The sequence below is a fragment of the Manacus candei genome, unplaced genomic scaffold, assembly GCF_025592945.1.
Source record: "Manacus candei isolate 608988 ecotype Guabito, Panama unplaced genomic scaffold, ASM2559294v1 h1tg000026l, whole genome shotgun sequence".
NCBI lineage: Eukaryota > Metazoa > Chordata > Aves > Passeriformes > Pipridae > Manacus > Manacus candei.
This window is the reverse complement of record NW_026138074.1, coordinates 2,398,167-2,424,147: the sequence shown is the minus strand read 5'-3', so window position 1 is coordinate 2,424,147 and position 25,981 is coordinate 2,398,167. Positions and strand designations below refer to the sequence as shown.

At 40.7% G+C, this 25,981-nt stretch overlaps 2 protein-coding genes across 5 annotated transcripts in view; both read left to right on the top strand.

The window, feature by feature from the left end:
* Positions 1-1,026: 1,026 nt before the first annotated feature.
* Positions 1,027-8,015, top strand: TMPPE (transmembrane protein with metallophosphoesterase domain). 4 transcript variants are annotated; one of them, XM_051789220.1, is made up of 3 exons: positions 1,063-1,162; positions 3,190-3,316; positions 3,815-8,015. In XM_051789220.1, the coding sequence occupies exons 2-3, from the start codon at positions 3,313-3,315 to the stop codon at positions 5,218-5,220; spliced, it is 1,410 nt and encodes a 469-aa protein (XP_051645180.1). In that variant the 5' UTR covers positions 1,063-1,162; positions 3,190-3,312; the 3' UTR covers positions 5,221-8,015. The 4 variants fall into 4 exon arrangements, with proteins under 4 accessions (XP_051645179.1, XP_051645180.1, XP_051645181.1 ...); XM_051789221.1 differs by having other exon boundaries at positions 3,190-3,339; XM_051789222.1 differs by having other exon boundaries at positions 3,190-3,350.
* Positions 1,039-25,981, top strand: part of GLB1 (galactosidase beta 1) — a 42,379-nt gene continuing 17,436 nt past the window's right edge. Inside the window, exons 1-10 of the mRNA XM_051789218.1 lie at positions 1,039-1,162; positions 10,646-10,815; positions 18,043-18,193; positions 18,502-18,562; positions 19,381-19,475; positions 20,734-20,914; positions 22,106-22,164; positions 23,056-23,177; positions 23,281-23,321; positions 23,776-23,888. Coding sequence (XP_051645178.1) covers positions 1,109-1,162; positions 10,646-10,815; positions 18,043-18,193; positions 18,502-18,562; positions 19,381-19,475; positions 20,734-20,914; positions 22,106-22,164; positions 23,056-23,177; positions 23,281-23,321; positions 23,776-23,888 — 1,047 coding nt within the window. The 5' untranslated portion in view covers positions 1,039-1,108. The remainder of the gene's footprint in view (positions 1,163-10,645; positions 10,816-18,042; positions 18,194-18,501; positions 18,563-19,380; positions 19,476-20,733; positions 20,915-22,105; positions 22,165-23,055; positions 23,178-23,280; positions 23,322-23,775; positions 23,889-25,981) is intronic.

Genomic DNA, 25,981 nt, shown 5'->3' with positions numbered 1-25,981 from the left:
TGGTTTGGCTGAGCCGGGATCTTCTTCTGGAGCTAAGGCGAAAAAGGGAAAGTGTATGACCAGTGGAAGCAAGGCCAGGGGACATGGGAGGACTTCAGAGATGCTGGAGTAGTGGACAGCCAAACTGCCAATCATGTGGCCACTGCTTTGCTGGGAAGCTAAGCAGAGGTGGCCCCAACTCCTACCAGGATAGGAGAGTGCCAGGGAGGACTGCCTTCTTGCTTCTGCCTTTTGCTTCTGCCCCTTTCCATTTTGTTTTTTTCTTTTCCATTCCTTCCCTTCTTCCCCTCCCTGGCCCTGGATTTTGTCATCCTCCTTCCAAAGCATCCTCACCCGCGAGGTGGAAATCAGTCACATGGATGGAAGTGAGAGTACGGCCATCTCCCCATCCTCTTTTTGTCCCTTTGGCATCCATGCCACTGTCGCTGTCCTGTAGACTGGGAGATCGCTCTTGCATTTCCTTGGCACGGGTGTGCGAGGCATTTCTGCCCAGCCAAGGTGATGGGGGCGGGTGTTCTGTCATCCCCTCTGGGGAGCTGGGACAAGTTCCGGGGCCTGGAGCCTGTGTGGTGCTGCAGGCAATCGCCTGCCCACGGGAGATAAAGGCCAGAACCAGCCTTCTGTCCGGGCACCTTTTCTGTGGGAGTAATCTTTGGAGATGTATTCAACATTGGAGGTTGTATCTTTATTTCGGTGCCGGGCTCCTGAAAGAGGATGACAGAGCTTTTACATGGGAAGGAAAGCACCTAGCCCCAGTGTGAATGATGGGCTGCCCAGGAGAGGTAAAGGCCAGAAAGACCTTTCTGTCTTGGAAACTTTTGTGTGGGAGCAATCCTTGGACTTATACAATATTGGAGGTTATATCCAAAAAGTCTGCTGTGAGCTCCTGAAAGAGCATGACTGCTTTAGCACGGAACGGAGAGCACCTAGCCCCAAGGGCAGACGATGGTCTGCACAGGAGAAGTCTCCTGGGAAGTGGTGGGAGGCAAGGGCAGGAGGAGCCAGGGCGCTGAGGGCGGTGCCGTGGGTGCCGCTGGGGCGGGAGGAAGGATACCCGTTTCCCGGCGGAGCCGTCAGCTGACGCCGCCGTTTCCTGGCCGTGCCCGCCATGCTGCGGCTGCTGCTCCCGCTGGCCGCCCTGGCCGCGCTCCTCCGGGCGGCGGTGAGTCCCTCCTCGCCTCTCCCTCCTCCAAGCGCACCCGGGGCCCTGGGGGGCGGCTCCGAGGGGCGCAGGGGGCCGGCGTGACCGAGGGCTGGCAGGGGCCTCCTCCCGCCGCTGGAGGAAGGCGCTCCGCCCTCGGTCCGTTTTTAATTAAAGCATGAGCGATTTGGGGCTCATGGGCGGCGAGCAGGGCGCGGGTGCCGGGATTGTGCTGCGCCGAGGGGGAGGTCCCGCGGCAGGGACAAGGAAGGGTCCGTGCCCTTCTCCCGAGCAGGCCGTGTGGGGCTGGGGAAGGGCTGGCGGTGGCGCCCTCCGGGGGGGGATGGCCGGGGTCGTGTCCGGCCCGGAATGGCGGTGCCAGCTGTCCTCCGGCCGGCGCCGGGGCTCCCTGCGCTCCCGGGAGTCGTGGAGTGCAGGGCCTCGCCGAGCAGCCAAGGGCGGTGCGGGAACCGGTGCCGATCCCAAGGGAAAACTCGCTCGTCCTGTGGTGTGTGAGAGGAGGGAAAGGAGTTTTTCCTGTTCTGCATCGACTCTGTAGTAGGCACTTTGTCGCAGACCACTGCCTAAGGACAAATCCTTGGTCTTGACAGTCTTGTGGTTCATGCCTTGAGTTTGAGGCAGTGTGTCTCTATTACCTTGGTAGATGGTGCAGTTGAATTGTGCACAGGTGGTTAAAGTTGTATGAAAAGCAGCACAGCCTCAAGTGAGACCTCTGTGGAATGGGTGACAGTAAATGTGGGGGAAGTTATGGCTGAGCCTTCCAAAATTCTGAAGGTTGGTGGGTAAGAGGAATGGAGAACCAATACTCACCAAATTTGGTGGTATTAGCACTCCTGGGGGATTTAATAGATTAGTTTAAAACAGATTAAATACTGTAAAAATATATAGTGAATTTCAAGAATTTGCTGCCATGTGAGGTTGTAGAAGCAGACAGTGTTTATTGGATTAAAAAAATTGGATTTGCCAAATTTAAATATATCAGGTTCATAAACAACATCCAGAAATGACTAGGCAAGGATTTGCTTTCGAACATCCCTAGTGTAGCAGCTTTATCAGCTGGAGGAGTATGAGGGAGCAGACCACAGACAGTGGCCAGGGTCATGTAATTTCTTTAAACAGCATTTCTTGTTGCTGTTGTCCAGACAGAATATTGCCTGGTGTCTAGAGGACCTATGGACTTGGATCACTAGATTAGCAGGGCATTTTTTATGCTCTTATCCTTCCTAGCTTTGTTTGTGTAAAATAGCAGTTTTTTAATATGAGAGCTTGAGGAACTGAGGGTGGCAGACACGGTTTTTCTTATCAGCCCACATTTCCCTGACACAAGCAATGAGGGAAGGGATCCTTTTAAAACTTGCTCTAGTCTTCGAAATAGAGCAAGGTCCTGTTATCACAGAGCTGCTAATGTTCTTTTAAATTAGGTTGGGAAGGTATATCCTACAAATAAGCAACCTGGCAAACTGCGGTTTTGAGACTTCTGGACTCAGGCTCACTGCTGAGCCCTCCAAGGCTGCTTTTGTGTCCTAGTTCTGAGATATTTTTGGCTGTAATGATTGCTTTTTCTCTAGTTAAAGTGTGGACTGAGAGACAGGAAGTGTGTTGAAAATAAGCATATGGCACTGCATGACTGTTATGTCAGACATGATCTCTATTGTATATTATAAAAGACCATCCAAACTTTTTTCATCTACAATCAAAATGAAACAGTAGGTTTGTTTTAAATAGAAATATGCGTTAGTAGAAACACTGTGACTGAGCAAAATACAGAGCAAACCAGGGAATTCTGGTGCAATTCAAACATAATTGATCCTTGTTTGTTTTCAGTCTGTGAGCAGATATGTGGTAGACTCTGCTCCCTTCTAAAGGAGCAGAGTATGTGACGTTTTGATCCCTTTTCAACTAATCCCTGTTAGAATAGGATATGCTGAAATAGGCATTGAAACTTGGAAACTGTGCATGTAGTGGAAGTGGTCTGGAAGCGAGTAGCAAAACACAATGTGAGTTTCACTGATCCTACTGATTTTCAGGGCTTTGGAGAAGTCTGATTCACAACTGCAGGCAAGGATATCTGCTGATACATCATCTGCAGTTTCTGGGACCACAGTTGCATCTGGTAGCTGTTCCAGTGGGGATTTCACTGCTGCTGTAGCATGTGTTAGTAGAACCTCTTGCATTCAGTAAGAATGAGGTAGGGTGATGCCTGCTTTTCAGATGGAGCCAACTGCTTGGGAAGAAGAACAGAAAACACATGTTAAATTAATATCAGAAACAACTTAGTCCCAGAACATGTATGAAATTTCCAAATACTATAATGATTGTTTCCAGCACTCATTGCATCCCTGTTGCGATTTATTGCCATCTGCTATAAGGAAGTCTTAATGAGAAAAGAGCATATTAAAAAAAAAAAAAAGGGTGGGGGAGGAATCATAGAGGGCTGCAGGCAGGGAGCTTGGAAGGGGACTGCCAGAATCCAGTCTTTTCTGTTGTCTGATTTATTCCACATCAGGACATCTCCTCTGTGTCTTTATAACAGTGATTCTGCATGACCCAGCATCTTGGGTAGTACGTAGAGTAACAATCCTTTATTGCAGTCTGGGAAAAAGGGAATGTGTGTAATATTTTAAAACGGCTGATACTGGTTCCTGGTTGCAGGCTTTGTTGACCCAAGGCACCCCTTCATAACCACATTATTGCCTACCGGAGACTTCTGCAGAACAGAAGGGAACAGTCAGGAAGCAAAGATGATCTCCTTCAAGCAACTGCCCCTTGAAGCAAAGGCTGCAGTGGCTGCAGGAATGGTTTTCTTCTCTATGATGCTGTCGCGGAGTTATCTGGCAGAAAAACTCGATCTCAGGATGCGGCACTGGGTTCTAAGGCTGCAGATGGCACTATTTACCAATACACTCATGCTGATGGGATCTCTTCATGTTTGGAAAAGCACAGTCACCATGTTCACCAGGTCTTCAGCTGCCAGCTCCCTCTGTTTCATGCTGTGGAAAATAGCTGTGTTCATGTTTCTAGCTTTGGCTCATTCAAGCTTCTTTACATTGCTATGTCTTGTTGCAGAAGAGCCCTATTTCTTTTCTTTAGCTGCCTACACCTGCCTTGGGGCCTATATCATTCTCATCTTCTTCCTCTTCACTCTAGGCTCTGTAGAGCAGGCTTACAAGTTCTTGGTGGGGAGAGGCACTAAGGCAGGCACTGGCAACAAGAACAGAACAGCAATGAAACCAGTTTTGGCAGTCGTGCTGACTCTTGTGCTGACTGTTGTCGGGCTGTTAAATGCTTCCCAGCCTCCTGCTGTGAATTCAGTGGAGATTCCAGTTCACAAGCTGCCCTCAACCATGACTAACCTGAAAGTGGTGTTGCTTTCAGATATCCATCTGGGGCCTACTGTTGGGAAGACCAAGCTTGCCATGATAGTGAGAATGGTTAAGGCTTTAAAACCAGATATCACGGTGATCGTTGGGGACCTGACTGACGCTGAGGCAGAGATCATACGACCTGCTGTTGAGCCTCTTGGAGAACTTGATTCCCCTTTGGGGACGTACTTTGTCACAGGAAACCATGAGTACTACACATTAGATGTTAGCAACTGGTTTGAGCTGTTAAAATCTCTTAACATTCAGCCGCTGCACAATGAGAATGTGAAGATTGTTTCGCCAAAGAGCACTGATGACTGGTTCTGCCTGGCTGGCGTGGATGATATTGAAGCAGATGCATTACGCTACTCGGGACATGGCATGGATTTGAAAAAAGCTCTCAGAGGTTGTAGCAGTGAGCATGCAATAGTGCTTTTAGCTCATCAGCCAGTTGCTGCAAAGTGGGCCCTTCAGGAGAGACCAGACATAAATTTAATTCTCTCTGGCCATACTCACGGAGGGCAGATTTTCCCTCTAAATGCTGGAGCTTATCTTCTGAATCCATTCTTTGTTGGCTTGTACAAAGTTGGGCAGAACACCTTTGTCTATGTCAGCCCAGGGACGATGTACTTTGGAATACCCATGAGGTTGGGCAGCAGAGCTGAAATAACGGAGATAATCCTACGTTCTGCTTGAGTTTTCCATTTGACAGACTTCTACTGTTCTTTTTTTGGTCAGTATATTGGCTCTTCTGCTGTGAAAGCAAATCCTTTTTCAGGGAAGCCAGAGAAGATGTACTGGGCTGAACTTCAGCGGGTTCTATTAAGTTTAAGCAGAAAACACTAAACTGTATCTTGGGCCTATGAAAGAAATTTGGGGCATGTTAAAATACTGAAGAAGTTAGTTCTTTGAGTTCACTATCATTGAGATTCTGCATTGAAAGGTAATGCTGATGTCATGCAGATAATGTGTGTCCTGTGCATGCTTAGTAATATCTGTTTCCTGCACCTACTTGATTTTCCAATGTTTGCTATCTATCAGGCAGCTGCCTTATCCAGTCTCAGGCAGGCAAAGTTCTGATCTCTTGCAGTGAAATCACTCATGCATGTTTTGCAGAAGGGACTGCAGAGTGCCCACTGAGTATGCAAAATCTAGAAGTCTTATGCTAGAAACGTTAGGGGAAGGGAATAGTTGAGGATTTTTTTTTTTAATTGAGGCTGGAATCTGTATCCTTCTAGCTGTCTGCAACATGCATGAGGGCTTCCAGTCTGTGCTTACTAGTACAGTAAGTTGCCAGCCATCAGTTCCTGAAATCCAATATTTTCCAGTTAAAAAGTTGGTGAGACTGATATCAAAGGATGAAAGTAGCAGTCATTCTCAGGCATTTCCCCAGAATAGCTGAGCATCTAGTAATTACTTACTGAAAATAGCTCTAATAAAAGCAAATGAGAAAGAAATTTCAAAATTAATTTCTGTTGCTGCCTAAGCATGCAGTACCTCCTGATGTAGAGCACAAAATCCGAAGCTGAAATACTAAGTGTCTTTTCATTCTATGTTTTTTTTTCTTTCTACCTGATTTCTGCTCTGTCATTTTTCTCTTGCAAGAGTAAGGAGATGCCATTTGAAAACAATGCAAATAGGTTAATGCTTGAACTTTGTTTAAAGGCTTTAATATCTCAAGTAAATTGTGCCCTTTTTCAAGGAGACTAAGCTCTGCAGTGGGTGACTTTCCTTAAGAGCATTTGCATATCATTGTCCTGGGTGTCTGTAGCCACAGGGCTTCCCTTGCTCTGCCTTTCTGCCCACCAGCACCTGGGTTCCTCTCAGGCAGACCCATGTAGCATGGGGCAGAAGAGAGCAGTTTTTACGTGGGAGACTGAGGATGGCAAGACCAGAACTGAGGTGTTCAGTCTTTTCCTGTGTGAACCTGAAGCACACGACCATACACACTTCTGTTTTGTTCTTCAGCTTCCATTCTCGTTTTGAAGGAGGTGTATTTGAAAAGTGCTATAAGCTTTGTAAAGTTGAGTTTTTCTCTGAGTTAATAAATTTTGAAGTTTCGCTTCATCCGCTTCCTTCAACCCTCCCCCAGGCAGAGTTTCTAACTGCTAGGCTGGTTTTATATCCTGTTCCTATGTACAAACATCTTACCTTTTTACTCAGGAATATTGAGAAATACTGTAAATGTGTCATGAAGGTCAGTGGAATTGTTGGAGAAGTCAGTGCTCTTTTAGTCTGAAAACTGAACACCTGACCACTCAGGCTCTCTACTGGCCAGACTAGATAATTTCTGTTTCCTGACACCTATAATTTTGTGAACTTTTTTTTTATGCTCATGAGATGATACCTGCTTAAGTATCCTGAAGTTTGCATGTATATTTAACGCTGCCCACTGTCTGTGTGGGCAGTGAGTGCCACCACTTTGCAGTCGGTGGCATAGTGTCAAATGGTCTTCGGCAGTGAGAATTTTGATAGCCTGTAACCCTCCGTTTACTTACCGACATGCCTTCAGTTAAAAGCTTTTCACTTGTTGCACTGAGTGCTTTACCATGTAAAGAAGACTAATTGTTAAGCAAGTTTCCTTAACAGGAGGCATTTGTTGGACTGATTTTAGATGGTGTCAGTTTCTCAGTGAGTTGCTAGTATTACTTTTATTTTTTTTTCCTTGCCCTTTTTATTCTTCTCTTCATTCTGTCCAAGTGTGTGCAAAAACCTAGCTGAAGAGGTCTTTCCATTCCAGGATTTCTTAATTACTTTTTATGTGCCTCACTTGGAAGATTGTAATATGTCCTTTCAGAAGCCAATATGCATCCTTTTAGGAGTGGTCATATTGTCATTTCATAACTTTATTGAGTTCTCCCACTGTAATTTAGTTCTTGTTCAATTTGTTTTCTGTAAGTCTCTCCCTCTGAAAGCTTGTTTGCTTGATGATTACTTATTACTTAACATGTTTTCTTTCTGTGCCAAAACATTTCAAAACCTTTTCTTATTTTGCTTCTTAAATATGAATGGAAAGTATCTTAGATCAACTTTCTTCTTGATAAAAGGAATTAGCTGTTTCTAAAACCTAATAGAGTAATATCTAACTGTCCTTCAAGGTTCTTCCTATACATTTTCCTATTTGACTTGAATGTCCACAATGTAGACCCATGTTCAGTATTCCAGATGAAGAAAAATTGCTGTGCTGCTTATTTTGTAATTTTTTTGATTTTTTTTTTTTTAAATTTTGTGTGTGTGCGTGAAATGTATTTGATCTGGAGAACGTAGCTAAATGAATATGTATTTCTTTCCATAAAAGGCCAGTTCACTGAGGGATGGGAGGGCAGTTAATTACTGTCAGAATTAATAGCAGAATGGATTAGTATCATCACTTTGTGAAAGTTATATTTATTATATAATTACTCTAGAATGGATTAAAAATATGTAAAATGTGATATAACAAATGCTTTAAATGTTGGGATTTAATAAAATTTTATTCTTATATCAAGAAATATGCCTCTAATGACCTCTTATTTTGTACCAGTATATATTGAGCAGTTCATGCTGAATAGTTTTAACACACTCGTATTTACTAACAAAAAGCTACCAACAATAAACCTGACTAGTTTTGGAAAATCTTGCACCCACACTGCTAAGCAAGACATGGGGAAAAGTGGGAAAGGTAAGGCCACTATTAAATTTTCCTGAAGCATATTAGGAGAAAACGGTGCAGGCTGAAGAGATGAGAATGTGATGCAGAGAAAAGGACTGCTGCAAGGAAAGAGAAGGGTTATTAAGAGAATTCTTTGGAAGGAACAGAAGTGGTTTGTGGTTCTCAATTTTGGTACTTATGCTTTGGGGTAGAGGAAGGGCTGTTTTGTGTTTGAATGGTCTAGATAGGAGAGGCCAGAAACCTTCACAGGTGGAGAGGTTTGTTGAGGATTTGTATCCACATCTGCTTGCTTTCCAAATAAGAAAAAAACCCTGCTTTGTAAATTTGGAGAATGAGAGATTCTAGCCACTGTCAAATAAATTTTTTTGTTGAAGTTATGTAATTTTTTTTATATCAGGAGACATATACATTATAAAATGACAAAATAGTGTTAAGATTGCAAAATAAATTCTTCCTTCGTTTAAGAAAGGACAAATTCTTTAGTTCATCCCTTTTTAGTGTGAGTATGCTCTGAGCAAGTAAGATGCAACATTGCCTCTAAGGGTCTGAATTTTCAGCTGGCACTGATGTGATTTGCTATGAATGAGCTGGCATCCCAAACAGTGCTGTTAGGGTGTGTCTGTTGAATCTACTCGCCAGATGAGCAGACCCCCTACCCCATCTAGGGAGATAGAGTGGGAATGAATTCCCTGCATATTCACAACCATGAGTATGCAATATTGACAGAGCCAGACATAAATTCATGATGAGAGCTCTCGTTTTCATTGCAAGCCCTGGGTCATGAATTAACAATAAAATACTGTTGAGTAATTGATCATGAGTGGAAGTCTGTTTGCAATGGGTGATGAATGAGGTAAATCGGAAGTACTCTGGAATCTTCCTCCCTCTCTTCACCCCTGTAATAACACTGTGTCAGGAAGCATATGTGTTGGGAAGGTGACTTACAGCTTTAGAAGCATGACTTCTAAATGGTAACTGGTTCAATGATGACCACTTTCATAATTAATACCTTCTTTTAATTGTTTTATTGCTTTAAGGCAGCCTTGGTTCTCTGCCAGAGGTGTCTGTCCCTGGGGGCGTGTAAACAGTTGTTTCAACATTCATCATCTCAACAGTTATCTGCCACAAATGGAACAAGTGTCTTTTCCATAGGCCTCTTGATGTGGTCTAAAGTCTAAATGAGAGGACTAAAATTCTCTTACAGAGGGAAGCCACAGCAATTTTGACTCTCCTTATTTCCAGGGATAGTGGCCTTTTAATGTGTAATGTGCTTTTATCCCTAATGATGCCTTTGTTTTTTCCTCTTATAGCATTGCAGAACTGCATTGCTGCACCTGGGTTCTGAGTTCCATTTAGTCATGATCATTTGGAACACTCAGCTCTGCATTGGTGCTGTGATTTGTCACAGGGCCCTACAGTAAAAAACATTTGAAGAATGTGAAACATCTGCTTGGTGTTTGTAGGGGAGAACGGTTTTGTTCAGGGGTACACACAGTACAATTTCATCCTAGTGCAGGAATCAAGATGCAGGTTTTAACTGAAAGATCTGCAAAAAGCCACATATATTGGAATTGAACAGAAAGTAAGCAGCTGATCTTAGCATCCTTTGCAGTGATAGTTTACTTGAGGCCTAACAGCCTGGAGTTACTACAGAATACTAATTTCCTATGGAGAATCCCAGCCTTTGAGTTACAATTGTTCCATAGCAGTTGGTTTGTATTTCTGAGCTCTGTAAGGTCCTGATTTTGTAGAAGTCTGGCATGCCCATGCCTTTTTTGAGTCAAGATTTATTTCAACTTTCACGGAACTCTCTGTTAAGTAATCTTAAGAATGGGTCCGTGTTTATGGAATGAGAGCATGAAAAGCTTCTGCTGTGCCACACTTGGCAATCCCTTGCATTTCTGGTGTCCCTGCCAGCTCATTGTTGTATCTTCCCATATCTGTTGTTATATGTTGACCACACTTGCACTTGTTCACTATTGGCAGAATGTTTTGAATTGCTATGTGCATTTAGGACATTTTCCGCAACTTTTTTTAGGTTTTCTGCAAAAAATTGCCTCTGTTGCAGCTGCAACACAATGTAGTCTTCCTCATTGAAATTTGTAGTCTTGAAATGTTTGTAGAGAGTTATCTCACTCAGTTGCTCAATTTAATGACAGTCTAGGCATAGGCATGTTTGCTGAGTAATTTCATCCTCAGTTTTTCAGGAGGGTGTGTTTTTATTTTGAACTATATCTACTAGTTTGTACTCTTGTTCTTTTGTCCTGTGACACACTGCACTGGTTCCTGTTTGCTTTTGTGTTGTGCTGAGGCTCAAGTGGGCTATAGGTAGCTAGTCATTCACCATCTGTTATTTTAGGACCATTGTATCTTCTGTTATGGGCAACCCACAGGTGTTGTATAGACTGTTCTCTGTGTCTTTCAAGGCAGGAAAAAATTACATCGTGTGTTTGTTTGTTTTGTACGCAGAATGTACCCCAGAGGAGTTTTGGGATTGATTATGATTCCAACTGCTTTGTCAAAGATGGGGAGCCTTTCCGTTACATCTCTGGCAGCATTCACTACTCACGGGTGCCCCGGTATTACTGGAAAGACCGCTTGTTGAAGATGAAGATGGCAGGGCTTGATGCCATTCAAACGTGAGTAGCTGATGACTTTCCAAGAGATTTGTAGTCCTGGGAGCTGTATGAGAAGTAGTTAAGTGGAATGTTGCCATTTTTAGTTGGTTTGTTATTTTTTAAGTAATAGGTGAGAAAGCTCTGGAGAAGTGAAGGGTGGTACAGGATGACCCCTGTGAGTGTAAACTGGGGCAATTGGGCAGGTTATAACTAACAGGCAACACCTATTTCACAACCCAGGGTGCAAATGTGACCTGAAATAAATTGTTGGACTGTGAACTTTGGCAGCTATGAAACAGTTGTATGTGCTCTGCCTTTGCCAAGGACGTTGTATTCTGTGGTCAAAAGGCAGATCAGGCGAGAGGACACAATAGCCTATTTAAAGCTCTTTCACCAGGAGCATTTAAATTTAGAAAAATGGTTGGGAACTAGGTGTTCTTGTTTAAAAAAAAAAAAATTTAAAAGCTTTCATTTTTGTGTGAATACCAAACCCTTAGTCCCTCTTTCTTGTCTTTCCTACTTATTGCAACAGGTGAGGCACCGATAAAAAAAAAAAAAGAAGCTTAGTCTTATTTTTGCCAAAGCTTTCTTGACAAGGGGAGCAGTGGAAAAGTGTAAGGCACAGTCTTTTCAAGCAAGGGTTTTAATTCCCAAACATGTTTGTTTTTCTTTCTTAAATCATTGCAAGGCTTAGAGCTTCTCTTTGAAGCTGCCTGCTTTTGTGCTATGGACTGCCAGACAGTGTTGGTTCTTTAGGCCTGTAGGCCAGGGCACTTTGCTCTGGGGGAGTGTTGCACCACCTCTCCTTCCCTACCCTTGAAATCGGTATTTTTGTTAGACCTGCAAGTTGCCTTGTACACTTGGGGGTGTGATTAGTCAGGGTTAGTATGTAAAGAAAATACAGCAGTGAAAGAAAAGAAGTTGTGTTTTTCCAAATTTAGGATTCTCTATTATTTTTGTGTGTGATCTTCTCTGTGTTGAGATGATGCAGTGATTGGTGAGTGGGTTTTGGGTGGTTTTTGTTGTCTTCCATTAAAGCAAGCAAGCTCTGTCTTCACTCATGTTATGTAAGGGAATGAGATTAAGTAACACACTTGCTCAGGACAGGGTTTCTGGAATTGCCCATGTAATTATTTTTTGCTGCAATAAGAGTAATCTAAAGTGGACCTGAAAATGAATACCTTTTGTTGTTTGGCTTGAAGGTCAGCCTGGGTCCAGAGAGTGGCTCTGTGACTCCTGCGATCCATAGTGTCTCATACTTCCCTTATGTCTCTGATTAATTTTCCTCCTCCTCCCAACACCCATTTTCAGCTTTTAAAAACAGTCCCTTCCTTTTTTTTGTTTAAAATTGCCTGTTCCTGTCTCTGCTGTGTCACAGGCCTTTTGAGATAGAAATATTGTCTTTCCCGTTCACCCTATCACTGTTGTTTAATGGCAAAATTGCTGCAGGGCTGGTTTGTTTTCTTCCCTGTTGCTTTCCCCCTCCTCCTTTATAATCTCCCACTAAACCCATAGTTTTTTTCTTATTCCTTTTCCTTTTTTTTTCCTTGTTGAAATCTCTGCTTTACTGTTTTGCATTAGCATCCTTCTGCTGTGCAGGAAGGAGCGGAGATTGTCTTGTTCTGCTGGTGCCAACTGTTGGTCTTGGGAGGGCTGAGTTGTGTCTGCTTTGGCACAGAAGGTGCTGTGCAGCTGGCAAGGGGTTATGGGACCTGTGGGCTTAGGTGTTGCTGGATGACAAATGACAGATAACAGTTTTATTACAACCTCCATTTCTCTCTGTAAGAGCACATTGAGATTCTTGAACTTTCTCCCCTGTTATTGCTTTACCTTTGGATTTTTTTCTGCTGTGGTGAAAGATAAAGTCCTAAATGTGTATCTTAGAAGCAGAAATGACCCCAGTGCCTTGTGTTTTCTACAGGAATGAAATCCATGCATTTTTCTATTTGATACCAATCTCTCTCTCTTTCTCTCTTGATGCTAAAAAAACACCTCACCCACCAAAAACCCCTTTTGTTTTTCTTAGAAGTTTGCCAATAATCAAGCCTTACTGTTCTTTATTATTTGAGATAAAGCAATAAATGTTCATTATCCCAAACAAATCTGCTGTGATTTTGTGGTTTTGTTAAAAAATGAAAATCAATGTACATGATTATTTAGTTGTGCTTTTGTTTTCTCTTCTTCTACATACTCTTTCCTGTATAAGTGATGCTGTTAGCAAGGGATTGTGAAGTCATTCTGGACTAGACTTCCTGGTAGAATGTGGTAGTTGGACTCCCAATCTTGAGGCCACCTCTGAAGATTGTGATTTTGCAGCTTGGGGTTTTTCCCATGAGATAGGAAACAGTCTTGCTATAATTTAAAATATGGGAGCCTTCCTTGTTCTTATCAAGGCGTTCCCAGTAAGGCTTACCACTTCAAGGAACACAGAATCCTTTTGTTATAGGATTGTTCTTGTAAATACCTTGTGGTCGAAGCCAGCCAGACCTGTTCTCCTTCCTATTCTCTGCAGCTTCTTTTCCAAAAGACTCACTATGCCTTGATGCATCTGTGATAAACAAAGTCTCGAGTTTCTATAAGTTTCGAATAATAGTTTATTATATGGTAAAAGCAAGCAGCCGGCTGGGTGACAGAAATGGGACCAGTTTCCCAAATCTGCACACCCCTACTACAGGATACATTTAGTATTTATCTTAGCTACTTCATGCATATTAATTATATCATATACATATACATTCTACAGGTTTTTGCTAAGTTTTTAATATATGGGTTTTCTTACAGCTGAAGCTAAAAGGGTTATCTCTACAACCAGTCATAATTCATGTATTCTTGGATGAACAGGCGCCTAAAGATTTAGTTCTACTATATTTTATTCTTAGGATAGTAAGGAGGTTTTAGGCCTCTTGACCTTGTAAGGGTCTGTTTTATTTCTTTATGGGGGTGTAATTAAATTTTACAATCCGTTTGTTTTATTTTGATGTAATCACCCATTTGTTTCACGAATCACAATTATTTATATATCACACATCTTTCGGCTCCTGACTGAGTCAGCAGCTCATCCTGGACTCTGGAATAGGTGAAGGCAGTACATATATATAACTGCCTGCACCTGGTAGCATCTTAAGCAATAACAGAACATGAGAAAAGGGGTGATAGAAAGCTTGATCTTACATTAAAGCTTAAAATATCAAGGCATACACCTTCTAAATAGCAGGTTGAAATTTAATGTTGTGGTTGGTGTGACATCCCAGAAAATGATGGAAAAGGACACTGAGGAGCTCTACTTCCCACCTCAGCAGGCAGCACACAAAAGTGTCTGGTCACACGAGGGTAATTCTGTGTTACACTGAACAGTAACTGTACGTGTGTGCTGTCAAAGACATCTGGAAAGGTCTGAAAGTTAGGGGTTTGGTTGGTTTTTTGGGGGTTTTTTTGCATGGAGGAGGTAAGCAATTAACCACTAGATGGAGGTAAATATATACAGGATTTACAGATCGGTTTTGAAGCTTCCTGGAAGAATCCACAGTTACCTTTGTGGGCTCATAGAAGGTTAAAGTATGTTGAGCATTTTCTTTGTTGGCTCCATTTGTTGACTAATGAGTGGAAAACTGTAAACCTGTAGAAACTCCTTCTAAGAAAGAGCTGCTGTTTGTCTCTTAAAATTACTTAAACACAAATGACTGTTTTTAAATACTCATATATGTGTAATTTAACTAGCTATAATATGTATAGGTATAATATGCTGCTCATTTCTGAAAGTAGTACAAGTTACTTAATTTTACATTATTAAAAAAACCCACCCTGATATTACAGAGAGAATTATTTTGTACATTAAGGTAGTTAAAGTATGGGGTTTTGCCTGTTGAGAGCTCTGTAATAGGAGAGGAAAACTGTGACTTCTGAAAAGGAGAAGACTATAGGATAAAGCTTAGAAATTGTGTGTAAACGGAAAGTAAATGCTATTACTCAAATACAGAAGAAATACCACCTTTCAGGTTTGAAAAAGGGATGTGGCTTTCCTATATAAATTCATTATTCTGTAGGTAAAGCAATACAGCATTAACCACTGACTGTAAATTTGTACAATGGCATATAAGAATTATACTCATTAATGATAACAATTTCAAAGTAAAATGATTTGAGGCCATTGCTAACTGTAGAAAATATTGGGAATTAAAGTGTCTTAATAACAATTTTTAGACCAGTGTTTATAATACGTTTATATCATGATTCATTCTGTAAAAAAACACTTCACCTACATTTTTTTCTGAATTTTCTTCCCTCCTTCTCCACTAGAATCTGCTTTTTTTCCAGCCTTGTGGTGAAGCATGGGACATAAATGAAAACTGTTTCTGGAAGAATTTTTCTATCTTCTTCCATCTTGGAAGAAGAGCTGGAGAAACCCTCCAGTCCTCACTTGAGATGCTATTAAACGTATTTAAACCTTGAGACTTGTTTCTAGAACAAGTTCATAAAACTCTCCAATGAGTATATTTTCATAACTAACCGATGACAAGGTGTGGTTAAATTGCAGCTAGAATGCTTTTCTCATATTAACCTCTAATTTACTTACCAGTGATAAATAGCTGGTTTGGTAGACTAAAAAGAAAATAGTATAAGTGGTTGCTGTCTCTCTGTAGTCGTATTTTAGGCAGTGAGAAACTGTTATGAAGTTAATACCTAGTCATCTTTATTGAGCTCAAACAGGTGCAGCGCTCTTATAGAAGCATTTTTCAGTGAAAGAATTCCTACATCTACCTCCCTGATGTACAGGAACAGACAAAACTTTGCCTCTTACTGCAGTGTCATGTTGGTGATTCATAGTCAGATGGTACTTCTCAGTGGAACTTGCAGACCCTTTTCCTATTAATACCACTTCCGTATGTCTTCTTTCTCATTTTGTATTTTTTTACTTTTTCAATGCAAGAGAGACTTGAAAAGGGATAACTCTTAATCCCCTGTTGATTTTAGACTACGTTGCTCATTAGTTAAAAGCACTTAGAATCCTCGTCGTGTTCACTCATCACTTTGCAAGTGCTCCCCATTTGCAATCATGCAGATGTCAATAAAAGCTTTGGATATAGTTAGACCTACCAAAGAGACTTGGGATACTCCTCCAAATAACCCATTGCACTCCCAGCATATTGTGGGTTGTTGTTTTGTTGTTAATTTTTTTTCTATGTTGTTATCCCAGTTTTGCTCTTCTTTTTTTTTCTTGCTCACTTATAGGGATGTGGTACAGCAAAGTACCAAAAGCTTTGTTAAGTCAAGAGACATGAATTTTTTTCTTTTAATCCTTTAGGCAAATTTTCCAAAGAACAAATAGATTTAGGTTTATTTGTCCGTGACAAATCCTTAGTCACATATATATGTAAGTTAAAAGAATTCTGCATTCCTAAGCAATAGTTTTGAAAACAACAGAGCTGTTATAGCTTATAGCAAGTTATAATTATACTGCAGTGGTAGCCTGGATGATGGTATGTGGAACACGGAAAGTAAGTACAGTACAATACTCTGGTATTGTCTTTTTTAGGTAGGTTGGGCATTGGTTTGTCTTAAATAGTTTCCTACTTTATCCACTTTGACCTTAAATGTCAGCAATCAGCTTGCTCCTCTGCTTGAAAATTAGACAAAGTGCACAAAACTACATTAACATCGCATGTATTTTCACGTGATTCACGTATTCATTAAATGCACATTTAGTTTGTTTTACAAGCGAGTTATTCGTGTGCTTCAGAAACAATTAGAGCATGTTGACAAAGAAATAAAATATATCACATAGAGGGGAAAATCTGCATTATGATGCCTGAGTGCACTGCTTTGACTCCATCCTGGCATATGACTTTTAAGCTTCATCATCTCAAACAGAAGCTTAATACTGTACTCTTTCAAATTTTGGCATTTGAAAGGGTATGATATTAACTGAGGTTGAAAGATTATAATTTTTTGTATTTGATGTTCATGTGCTTGTTTGTGTGTGTATGGCCATTTCAGTAGTGTACTTATTTGAGGGTTCCTATTTTTCCTATTGAAAGCACTGTTTTATGCACTTTGTTTCCCTCTTGGGTAGTTTTTAGAAAATTAACTATGAAACATATAAACAAATACAGACAGTAAGACAGTGAGAGGATCTTTGCTTGACTGAACACAGTTTTGACTTTAGAAATTTTTCTCAGATTTATTCTTTCTAGAACAGTGGCAACAATTCTCCTAAAAGAAGAATTTGCAAAACAAACCCATGTGCAAAACAGTAAATGCATGGAGAATGAGTTTTCCCATTCCCTTGAATCCTTGCTCAGGCTGTATTCATCCCTGGTTTTAATGTCTGTCTGTGCTGTGATAGCCACTTAGTACTATGCCAAGCCAAAACACTCATGGCTGTCAAGAGGTTGTCCAGCAGGGACCTTAAGCTACAACACCATGCATAGTAGTTGGTAGCTTACATGTTTCTTTGTTGTCTTGCAACCAAGTGGTTTTTTTTTTATTTGTGTGAGATGTTCAGTGCCGAGGTTGCGGTTTCTTAAGTCCTGGAAGTAGGAGAGAGGTGTTCTTTCAAATGGTGATCTGCTTGTTTGGCACCTTTATTACTTAGTTGAAATGAAGTTTTACTTTGTCCAGGCTCTTGGGCACCTTAACATACTCCAACTTGACCGTTCTTCCCACTGTTGTTTTCCAGAACTTGCTTTGCTCCTGGTCAATGAAAACTTTCAGGACCAAGATGCAGTATTGTTTGAGACTTAGATGTTTTTTAGGTTCTTTGTAGTGGCAGCAGCATGGACCTGTCAGCCTAGTTGGTGTTTCTTGTGCAATCTAGGTGTTTCGTTCACGAAGGGTCATGTGCTGTTTTGCTTCCTGACCTCCTCCTTTGTGAGTGGTTTACAGTATTCATCTCCTCATCAACCTCCCCCCACAATATAGCTGGCACCTGACTTGCTAACTTCAAAGCTATTAACTACTTAAATTTTGCAGCAGACATCATAGTTTCAAAACAGCACTACCAAAACATGTTCTTGCGTTGATATGGATTCCTGGAGACATACTGCAAAGTACTAAACCTAGTTTCAGTATTAATTTCAATGTCTTCTGCCATATGAAGTAGCTCACAGAAGGAAGGTTGTCTTGTCTTTTACTGACCTTAAGGACCAGTTCAGCATTACAGATCTCTGGGGTGGGTAGTGCAAATTGTTGTTACTCTGAATTCTGGTTAGTCTCAGTTTCCTAATGGAAGGTGACTTTCTCTCTTAATAGGTATGTCCCATGGAACTACCATGAAACCCAGAGGGGCGTATATGATTTTTTTGGTGGCAAAGATCTGGAGTATTTCCTGCAGCTTGCTAATGAAATTGGATTGCTTGTTATCCTGAGAGCTGGACCTTACATCTGTGCAGAATGGGACATGGTATACAGCCTTTTGTGACAGTTAGCTCATTTCTAGGGTAAATCTAATGCAAGTATTTCTGTCTTAAAGTAGACAAACATACTTGATGTATCCCTTGGACAAGAGTCTTGCTTTAGTATAATTAAATCTATGCATCCTAAGTGACTTCTTACAATACAAGCTTCCTCAGTATTTGTTTTTTCATTAGGAATTACTACTTTATTGTAGAAAATCAGTCTTCATGTCTCACTGTATATTTTGATAAAAGACTAAATTCTTCTTAGATTTCCTAAAAATGTTTACTGAAGTGTTTCCCTTTCTTTTCACAGGGAGGTCTTCCTGCATGGTTGTTGGAGAAGAAATCTATTGTTCTCAGGTCTTCTGATGCAGGTAGAGACATGAAAAAGGTTATAAAAAATACACTTTGGCAGCAAGGCGACTTGCTGTTTGAGGCCACTAGTAGATAATTCATATTTCAGCTTAAGTTTTTTTGTGAGTAAAATTTTTCAGTGCTTTTACTCAGACGTGTGCATTCAAGAGGTATATAGAATGAACAAAGTAGGGTAGAAAGTATCCGAGGTATTGACAAGTGGGTGCCAAGAGGGAAATCATTGTCACCAAAGACAGTAGCTTCAGCTTTGAGATCCTTGGTTTTGTCATGGCCAATTGGCCACTCATCATGGAGATTCCTTCTGGCTGGTCACTGTCCACGTAATTCCAGAACTAGTTAGAGCATTCTCAGGTGCTGCCTGGTCATGGACCAGTTACAGAGGGATGAAATGAGACAAGAGGTTAATGTGTTTATTGGAGTGTGTGTTGGGCAACAAATATATAGATGTCAGTTTTGCTCATTGCAGGTTAAATTATCTATTTTAAAAATAGTACACCTAGCAATGTTTGAATTCTTTTCCTGTTGAAACATGTTAGGACAACCTGTGTGAGACATGATGAAATCCCTTTGGTGATTTTCCAAGTTCATCAGTATTTAAGTGTTTTATTTTTTAGTAAACGGTACTGGATGCTGACATTTATGAACAAGTATAAGAACACATCTATTCAAGTATAAGAGCAATCTGTTCATCAAATGCCGTTCATAGTTTGTATAATTAGAACTATGGTAAAAACTATCCCTGTGTAAACAAAAATAAATAAAACAAAAATAAACCCCCAGAAATTTAGGTGAAATGTTTATGCTTTGTGTATCACAGATTACCTGGCAGCAGTAGAGAAATGGATGAGTGTCCTTTTGCCAAAGATGAGGCCTTACCTCTATCAAAACGGAGGTCCAGTCATCATGGTGCAGGTAACCTTCTGGAAATCAGATGACTCCTAGCAGCATGAATGCCTATACCACTCTTTCAGACACTCCATGGGTCTTGGGTGGTGGTGTCACAGATGCTCCTTAGCAGTTTCAGGTAGCTGAAAGTTTCTGCTGAAATACCTTATCCTAAAGAGCTGAATGCACTGTTTCCAGAATTCAGAGAGAGCTCATCTGCTCTGTTGAAGTTGTTTCCCACAACCATAGAAAGCAATAGAGGGAACTTGTGTAGCTTTTTAGATCTGATATTCATGCCAATTCTCACATAAAGCCAAAATACATTACAAACACCTGAAACAATTTGACAGGGAAAACCTGCAGATAGAAGAAAAAGCAGTATGGAGTAAGCCTAAACCACATGACAAAAACTGCCTGAAAACTTAGGCTTTTTAGTTCTTAGCACCTAACTTAAGTTGTAAATGTTTCCAGATGCAATCTTGTACGTTTGTGGCGAGTAGCTTCTCTCTTAAACTCCTTCTAGATGCGCAGGGGTGATTGTTCTATATTCTTAGAATTTGACCATAATGAAAGCGTTATTTCAATTTTTTTCGAACTCTGTGGTTGACACAGGATGGGATAAGAAGAGGCCCTGCTTGTAATATGCCCAAGATCATTTAGCTGAACAATGTGTTTTGTCTGTTGAGCAGAAGCACTGGGAAAAATTATTCTTTGGCAGAAATAAGATGCTTATAACAGGATTTTCAGAAATAACCTTCAGGTCCGTGTGGTGTTGGAGATCTGGAGCTTAAAAGTCCATCTCCTTGAGAAAGGAGCAAGATGTGTACCTTTCAACAGCAGCATTGTCCTTCTGCCCCAAGTCATTCTGAGTCCATTGCAGGGCTTTACAGTTCATGAACCCTTTGTAGATGTGCAGTTTTGTTGCAGTTTTGGTCATATCACAACCTGTTCTATGGCTTTATTGTTCTCCTTGGGAAGGTGGTTGTAGATCTCAAATTTTAATAGAGATTGTGTTGTGATCACTGTAGCCAAGTAGCAAGGGTAGATACTTCTGGTGGGGGTTGATTTTGTAGGAAAATGGCTTAGCTCTACTCAGTGATTGCTCCACTGTGAGATACAAGTGAGGGGAATCAGTGCCTAGAAGTCTTGTCTTCTCTTACTCCTCAGATCTGGAGTTAAAATGACATTTTCAACATTGCTGTCAAAGGGTTTGGGCTTTCTGGTTTTGGTATTGGATGCAGACTGAAACTGGCTATGGCTTTACTGACTTGCTTTTACTCTACAGGTAGAGAATGAGTATGGAAGCTACTTCGCTTGCGACTATAACTATCTGCGTTTCCTTCTGAAACTCTTTCGCCTGCATCTTGGTGATGAGGTGGTGCTTTTCACAACTGATGGTGCAAGCCAGTTTCACTTGAAATGTGGAGCTCTTCAGGGTCTCTATGCAACAGTGGACTTTGCCCCAGGTTAGAGACTGCTGTTTGATACCAAAAATTCTGTTTTGTGTGTGGTTGTGGCGGAACAAACTGACTTGACTGCTTGACAAACCTGACCGCTTTGTTTAAATGGGGTAATAGGCATTTCTGTGTATTTGGTGTACTCTTAAACTTACGAGAATCACCCATGAGCACCCAGTTAAAGAGTCTTGCATCTTGAAATCATGAATTAACAATTTACACTGCTCATAGTAAGTGTCTCCTAAAAATAAGCAGTAATAGTTGTTGTTGGTTCCATGTATTTTTTTAATATTTCTTTTTGGTCTTTGAGTTTTTTAATGTCCTCGTCTGTCCTAGAATCCAGCTGTCAAAGTACATTTCTTTTTAAGCCAGTGATTATTAGAAAAAAAGTACTGCTGAAGATCATAATTAAAAATGTGCACACTGCCACAATTTGGTGTGATATCGGTCTGAAGAATGGCTTAGCAGCAGTAGTGGGATCAGAAAGTACCCCTTTAATAGGAAAGTTAAGGATTTAAATGTTCATTTACTGCATGGACTTGGCAAAATTAGGCTTAAGGCAAAAATAGGCTTAAGGAACAAGAAACAAACTCCATGATAGATATTTTCTTTTTTTTTTTAATATGTGGCCTGTTCTGTACATTATTCTCTCTACAGCCAAACGTGTGCTTAGCGGGATCTGTTTTCTTACAAATTGAATGAAATTGTGAACTCCTTCATGTGTATCATTTATGAGATGGTGAGATACTCATGGAAGTGGTTGTTTCCATTCACTATGGTTTGAGCCACTAGGAGTGATCAGAAGTGAAAAGCCTCTTTAGAGACTGCCTGGCTTCTGTTCTTCCCCATAGTCTTGGTAATGTAACCCCAGACCTAGACTTTCCAATGATCAAGTAGCAATTCTGACGCATCTCAGACTTTTTCATGCCAGAATGTCATTGCTGAGAAAAGCTGGGTTTTCAAAAGATGTATCTCAAAAGCAAAGGCCTATACATATGCATGCATACATGTATGTATATACTTTAAAAAAGTTCTGCAAATGAAACACTGGAATCAAAAGTATTGATTTGTGTGTTTGCTGGAGTAACTTCTCATGATTTTTGCTAGGTTGAAAGGGAGATAAGACACCTATCTCAGTAAAATGAATGACCCAGAAAGTCACAGATGTAGCAACTCAATTTTATTTCTTTCTGTTTATAGGTGGCAACGTCACAGCAGCATTCTTAGCTCAAAGGAGCAGTGAACCTAAGGGCCCTTTGGTATGTCTTTTCACTTAAATTTCTTGTATACTTTCTAATCTTGAAGTTGTTAATAAGAGTTAATAAGAGTTGACAGCAGTGCATTGAATAGTTTTAGAGACATGTTGGCAAAGACGTAATTTCCAAGTCAGTCAGAAAAAGTGAATAGAGGAGCTTCTGTGGGTGTTTGTCAAACCCACATTAACTGCTGTTCGGCGAATACTATTTTAGTCTCAAAATGTATTAATTTTGTGTCAGTAGTTTTCCTTGCTAAGGCAAATGTTTACAAAGCAGCGGAAACGATAAGTATGATTAGATGAGTTAGTGAGATATGTGTGTAGGTGGAAGCTAAAAGCAAAATTAAAACAGCAGGTTAGAAGTTGTTTCCTGTTTTCAGCTACCCTAGAGGTTTTAGACAAGCCATAATGGGATGTAAGATCACTTTTGACAAAGGGAAAAGGCCCACTGGGGGTACAAGATTATCTCTGTGCTATGAAATTGTTTGTAATATTGATTTGTCATTACATCTGGTCTATGTATGCTATTATGCACAGAATATGTTGGATTCATCGTTATTTGAATGCCAAGCATCTGAAACATTCATGTTGACCAGTTCCCAGGAAATCCATGTTCATTGATACTTAAGCATTTGTTTTCAAAGTGTCCCTATAAAATTATTGAAACGATCCTTTAATTTCTTTGACTCAGTAGTCTGAAAGTTTGACCAGTCTGCTGAAAAGGACTGATTTAGTATATATTTTACTGTATTTGTAGTAGTTTAAAAATGGCTCAGATGAGTCAAGGTGGCTTTTTTCCCTTCCCTCTCACACTTAGTAACCTTAAATCACATTGCATTCTGTTCTTGTTCCCTCTTCATGTTTTCCCTTCCTCTTTTGCCCTTCCTCCTTTCAGGTTAATTCTGAGTTTTATACTGGATGGTTGGATCACTGGGGGCACCGTCATTCTGTTGTGCCCGCACAAACTATAGCTAAAACACTTAATGAAATCCTGGCACGTGGTGCTAACGTTAACCTGTAAGTGTGTGTTCGGTAGAGGTTAATTTTGGGGGGATTTTTTTTCCCAGTTCAGCAAAACCTGATTTAAGTGGATGGCTTTTTTTTTTTTTTTCCTTTTTAGGTACATGTTTATAGGTGGGACTAATTTTGCCTATTGGAACGGTAAGAAATTATTTAGAAGATACTAATGATGTAGGAGAACTGTTTATGAATTAGGTAGTAATGTATTCTGTGAAAGAATAAGCTGTGCCTACTTTCACAGGAGAAAAGATTACTGCACTAGCTATTTTCTGTCTATTGTCCGCATATTGTACTAAACCCACATAGTATTTGTCTTTGCCAAGGCTACTTCTACCTCACTCAGTGCTATGAAACAGTGTTTCTCTTCAGAGTATTTCTGAAGACTCTGTAACAGAGCAGTGGGAGCTCACAAGGACCTTGTCCTCTGTCAGGAACAGTTTCTCTGTGTCAAATCCCACATATCAAGGCCTGCACTGAATCTGAAAATGTAGCTGAGTCTGACTGTGATTGGAAAGAATTCTCAAAGTTGATGCCTTTGGAAAAAAAACAACTCTTCCACTGCTTCTATGGCTTCTTTTTTTTCCTCTTGCCTTAGGTGCTAATATGCCCTATATGTCACAGCCCACTAGTTATGACTACGATGCTCCACTGAGCGAAGCGGGAGACCTGACAGAAAAATATTTTGCCTTGAGAGAAGTCATTGGTATGGTGAGTGCCCCCAGGACATTTTTAGAATGGTTCTTTGAAACATGCCTGGTGTACTGCAAACTCTCTTGTTCTTGCAGTGGTATAAGTCACTTCTGAATTTGCTGTTTTCTGCAAGTGGTGGAAATGAAGTAGAACAAGACAATGAGTCCAACCTAACTGCTTGTTGTTAGAAAAGGGAAAAGATCTTGCACTTCTCTGGCTATCCCTTCTGTCCTGATGGATCCCTCCTTTCTTTTAGAGGAGAGGATACAGATGTAGCTCTGACACCAAATCATTGAGCTGTCCTTTCTTAATGTATTTGCTTTCTTTCAGCTAAAGGTCCGTAAGCTGAATCCGCTCCCTCAGTCAGCTGAGAGCCAGTGCTACCACAAGGGGGGCAGAGAGAGCCAGGAAGGATTTGGCTGGGAGTAGAGATAGGGGAGGAGTGCATAGAGCTTTTTCCTTGCAGCATCAATCAGCCATTCAGTCAGTTTAGGCTCATGACTCAGTATCAGCCTGATGTGTGCTACAGCTTAGTATTTTGGCTGCCTGTATCCCAAGCTTCATGCTGTGGTTTTGGGCCTCTGTGAGAAGAAGCATGCTTATCCAGCTTGGTTTTGTGATTTCACAAACTGTAGCTAGTGGGTGGGACCAGCTTTGCATTGCTGTAAAAATGCAGTGTCTCTACAAACTGGAGACTGAACTGAAACACGGAACCTGTGTCCAGATTTTGAATAGCTTTGCATTGGAGGCTGTTTAGATGAGGCTTAAAAACAGATTCCACATGAATTCCAAGGCTGAGGCTTGTACTCGTCCTGTTGCATGCCAGCAACATTCCTATTCACTAGAAGACATTTTTATGCTGGGAGTAGATCTCCCAAAATAGTACTACCCTTTCTCTAGTGTTGAGCATACCTGTATCTCTGTAAATGTGGAAGGCCTGCTGTGGATTGTTTCCTTCAGTTTCTCAATTTTCCCCAAGCTTGACGGGTTAAATTGATGGGATAATTTTGATGGCCTTTCCAAGGGGAACCTCCTATCTTGATACAGCCCTTTTCACCAGAGACATCTCCAAACTTCCTGATTTACAGTTGATTTCTTCAAGACAAGGTTCCTGTCTGAGATGTAAGTAGTATGCTAGTGCAGTGAGAGAGCCTTGATAAGATCTGAAATGTTCAGTATAACCTCAGGTGTGTTGGGTCATTTTTTGGTTTGGTTTGTTAGTTTCTTACTTTCCATATCCATAGGTTCTCATGAAGTTTTTCTGTCTCTGCTGGGGGTTCTAAACCTGTAACAGTCTATCTACTTAGTTGCAGTTTCAGGTGAATCTGATGAAAAAAATTAAAGTTGCCTGTAACTGATGACTGAGTTCAACATGTTAGCTGTGCTACAAGGCTAACATTATAATCTTCCTTTACAGTTTCCTTTGGTTAAAAATGTAATGAAGAAGAGTTTCAGTTTACAGCTTCTTTCAGTTGCTTACAGCATTCTCTAAGTTTTACTCCTTGAACTGAAATTTCCTTCTTCTCTTGGGTGAATACAGTTTTTGTTTTCTTAAAGTCTGGATATCTTGATTATTTCCAAATACAGAGAAGAAGGAATGAACTTGTTACCGGAAATATAAATCAGGCTTTCATCCATCCATAACTGACACTTGACAGGACAGCATTGAGAATTACACTGCTGTGATCTGTTAAAAAAAAAAAAAAAAGGCCAATTAAAAAGACTCCTTGTCTTGGTGCCAAGGCAAGCTTTTGAGCCTGAGTTTTATGCTGGTTGTGTAACTTATTTCACTTATACCATGTGTAAACCTAGAAAATCATGCCTTGTCCTAAAACTTCCAAACTGAAATCAAAGTAAAATCTCTTTAGAAAAAAATCCCTTTCAGCCTCTCACCAAATTAATTTTTAAAACAAAATCTGCCAAACTGAACACTCAGAATGTGCAGATGTACAACCTTCACAAGGGCAGTCATTTGTGATATGTATTAAAACGTAGGCTTAGACTGCTTGCTTACATGGGTATCTTGTCTGCAGAAGGTTTTTCTCTCTAATGTGCAGACAGGACAATGTTTAGTAAATGAAAGAACAGGTGAGAAGAGTGGACATTACATA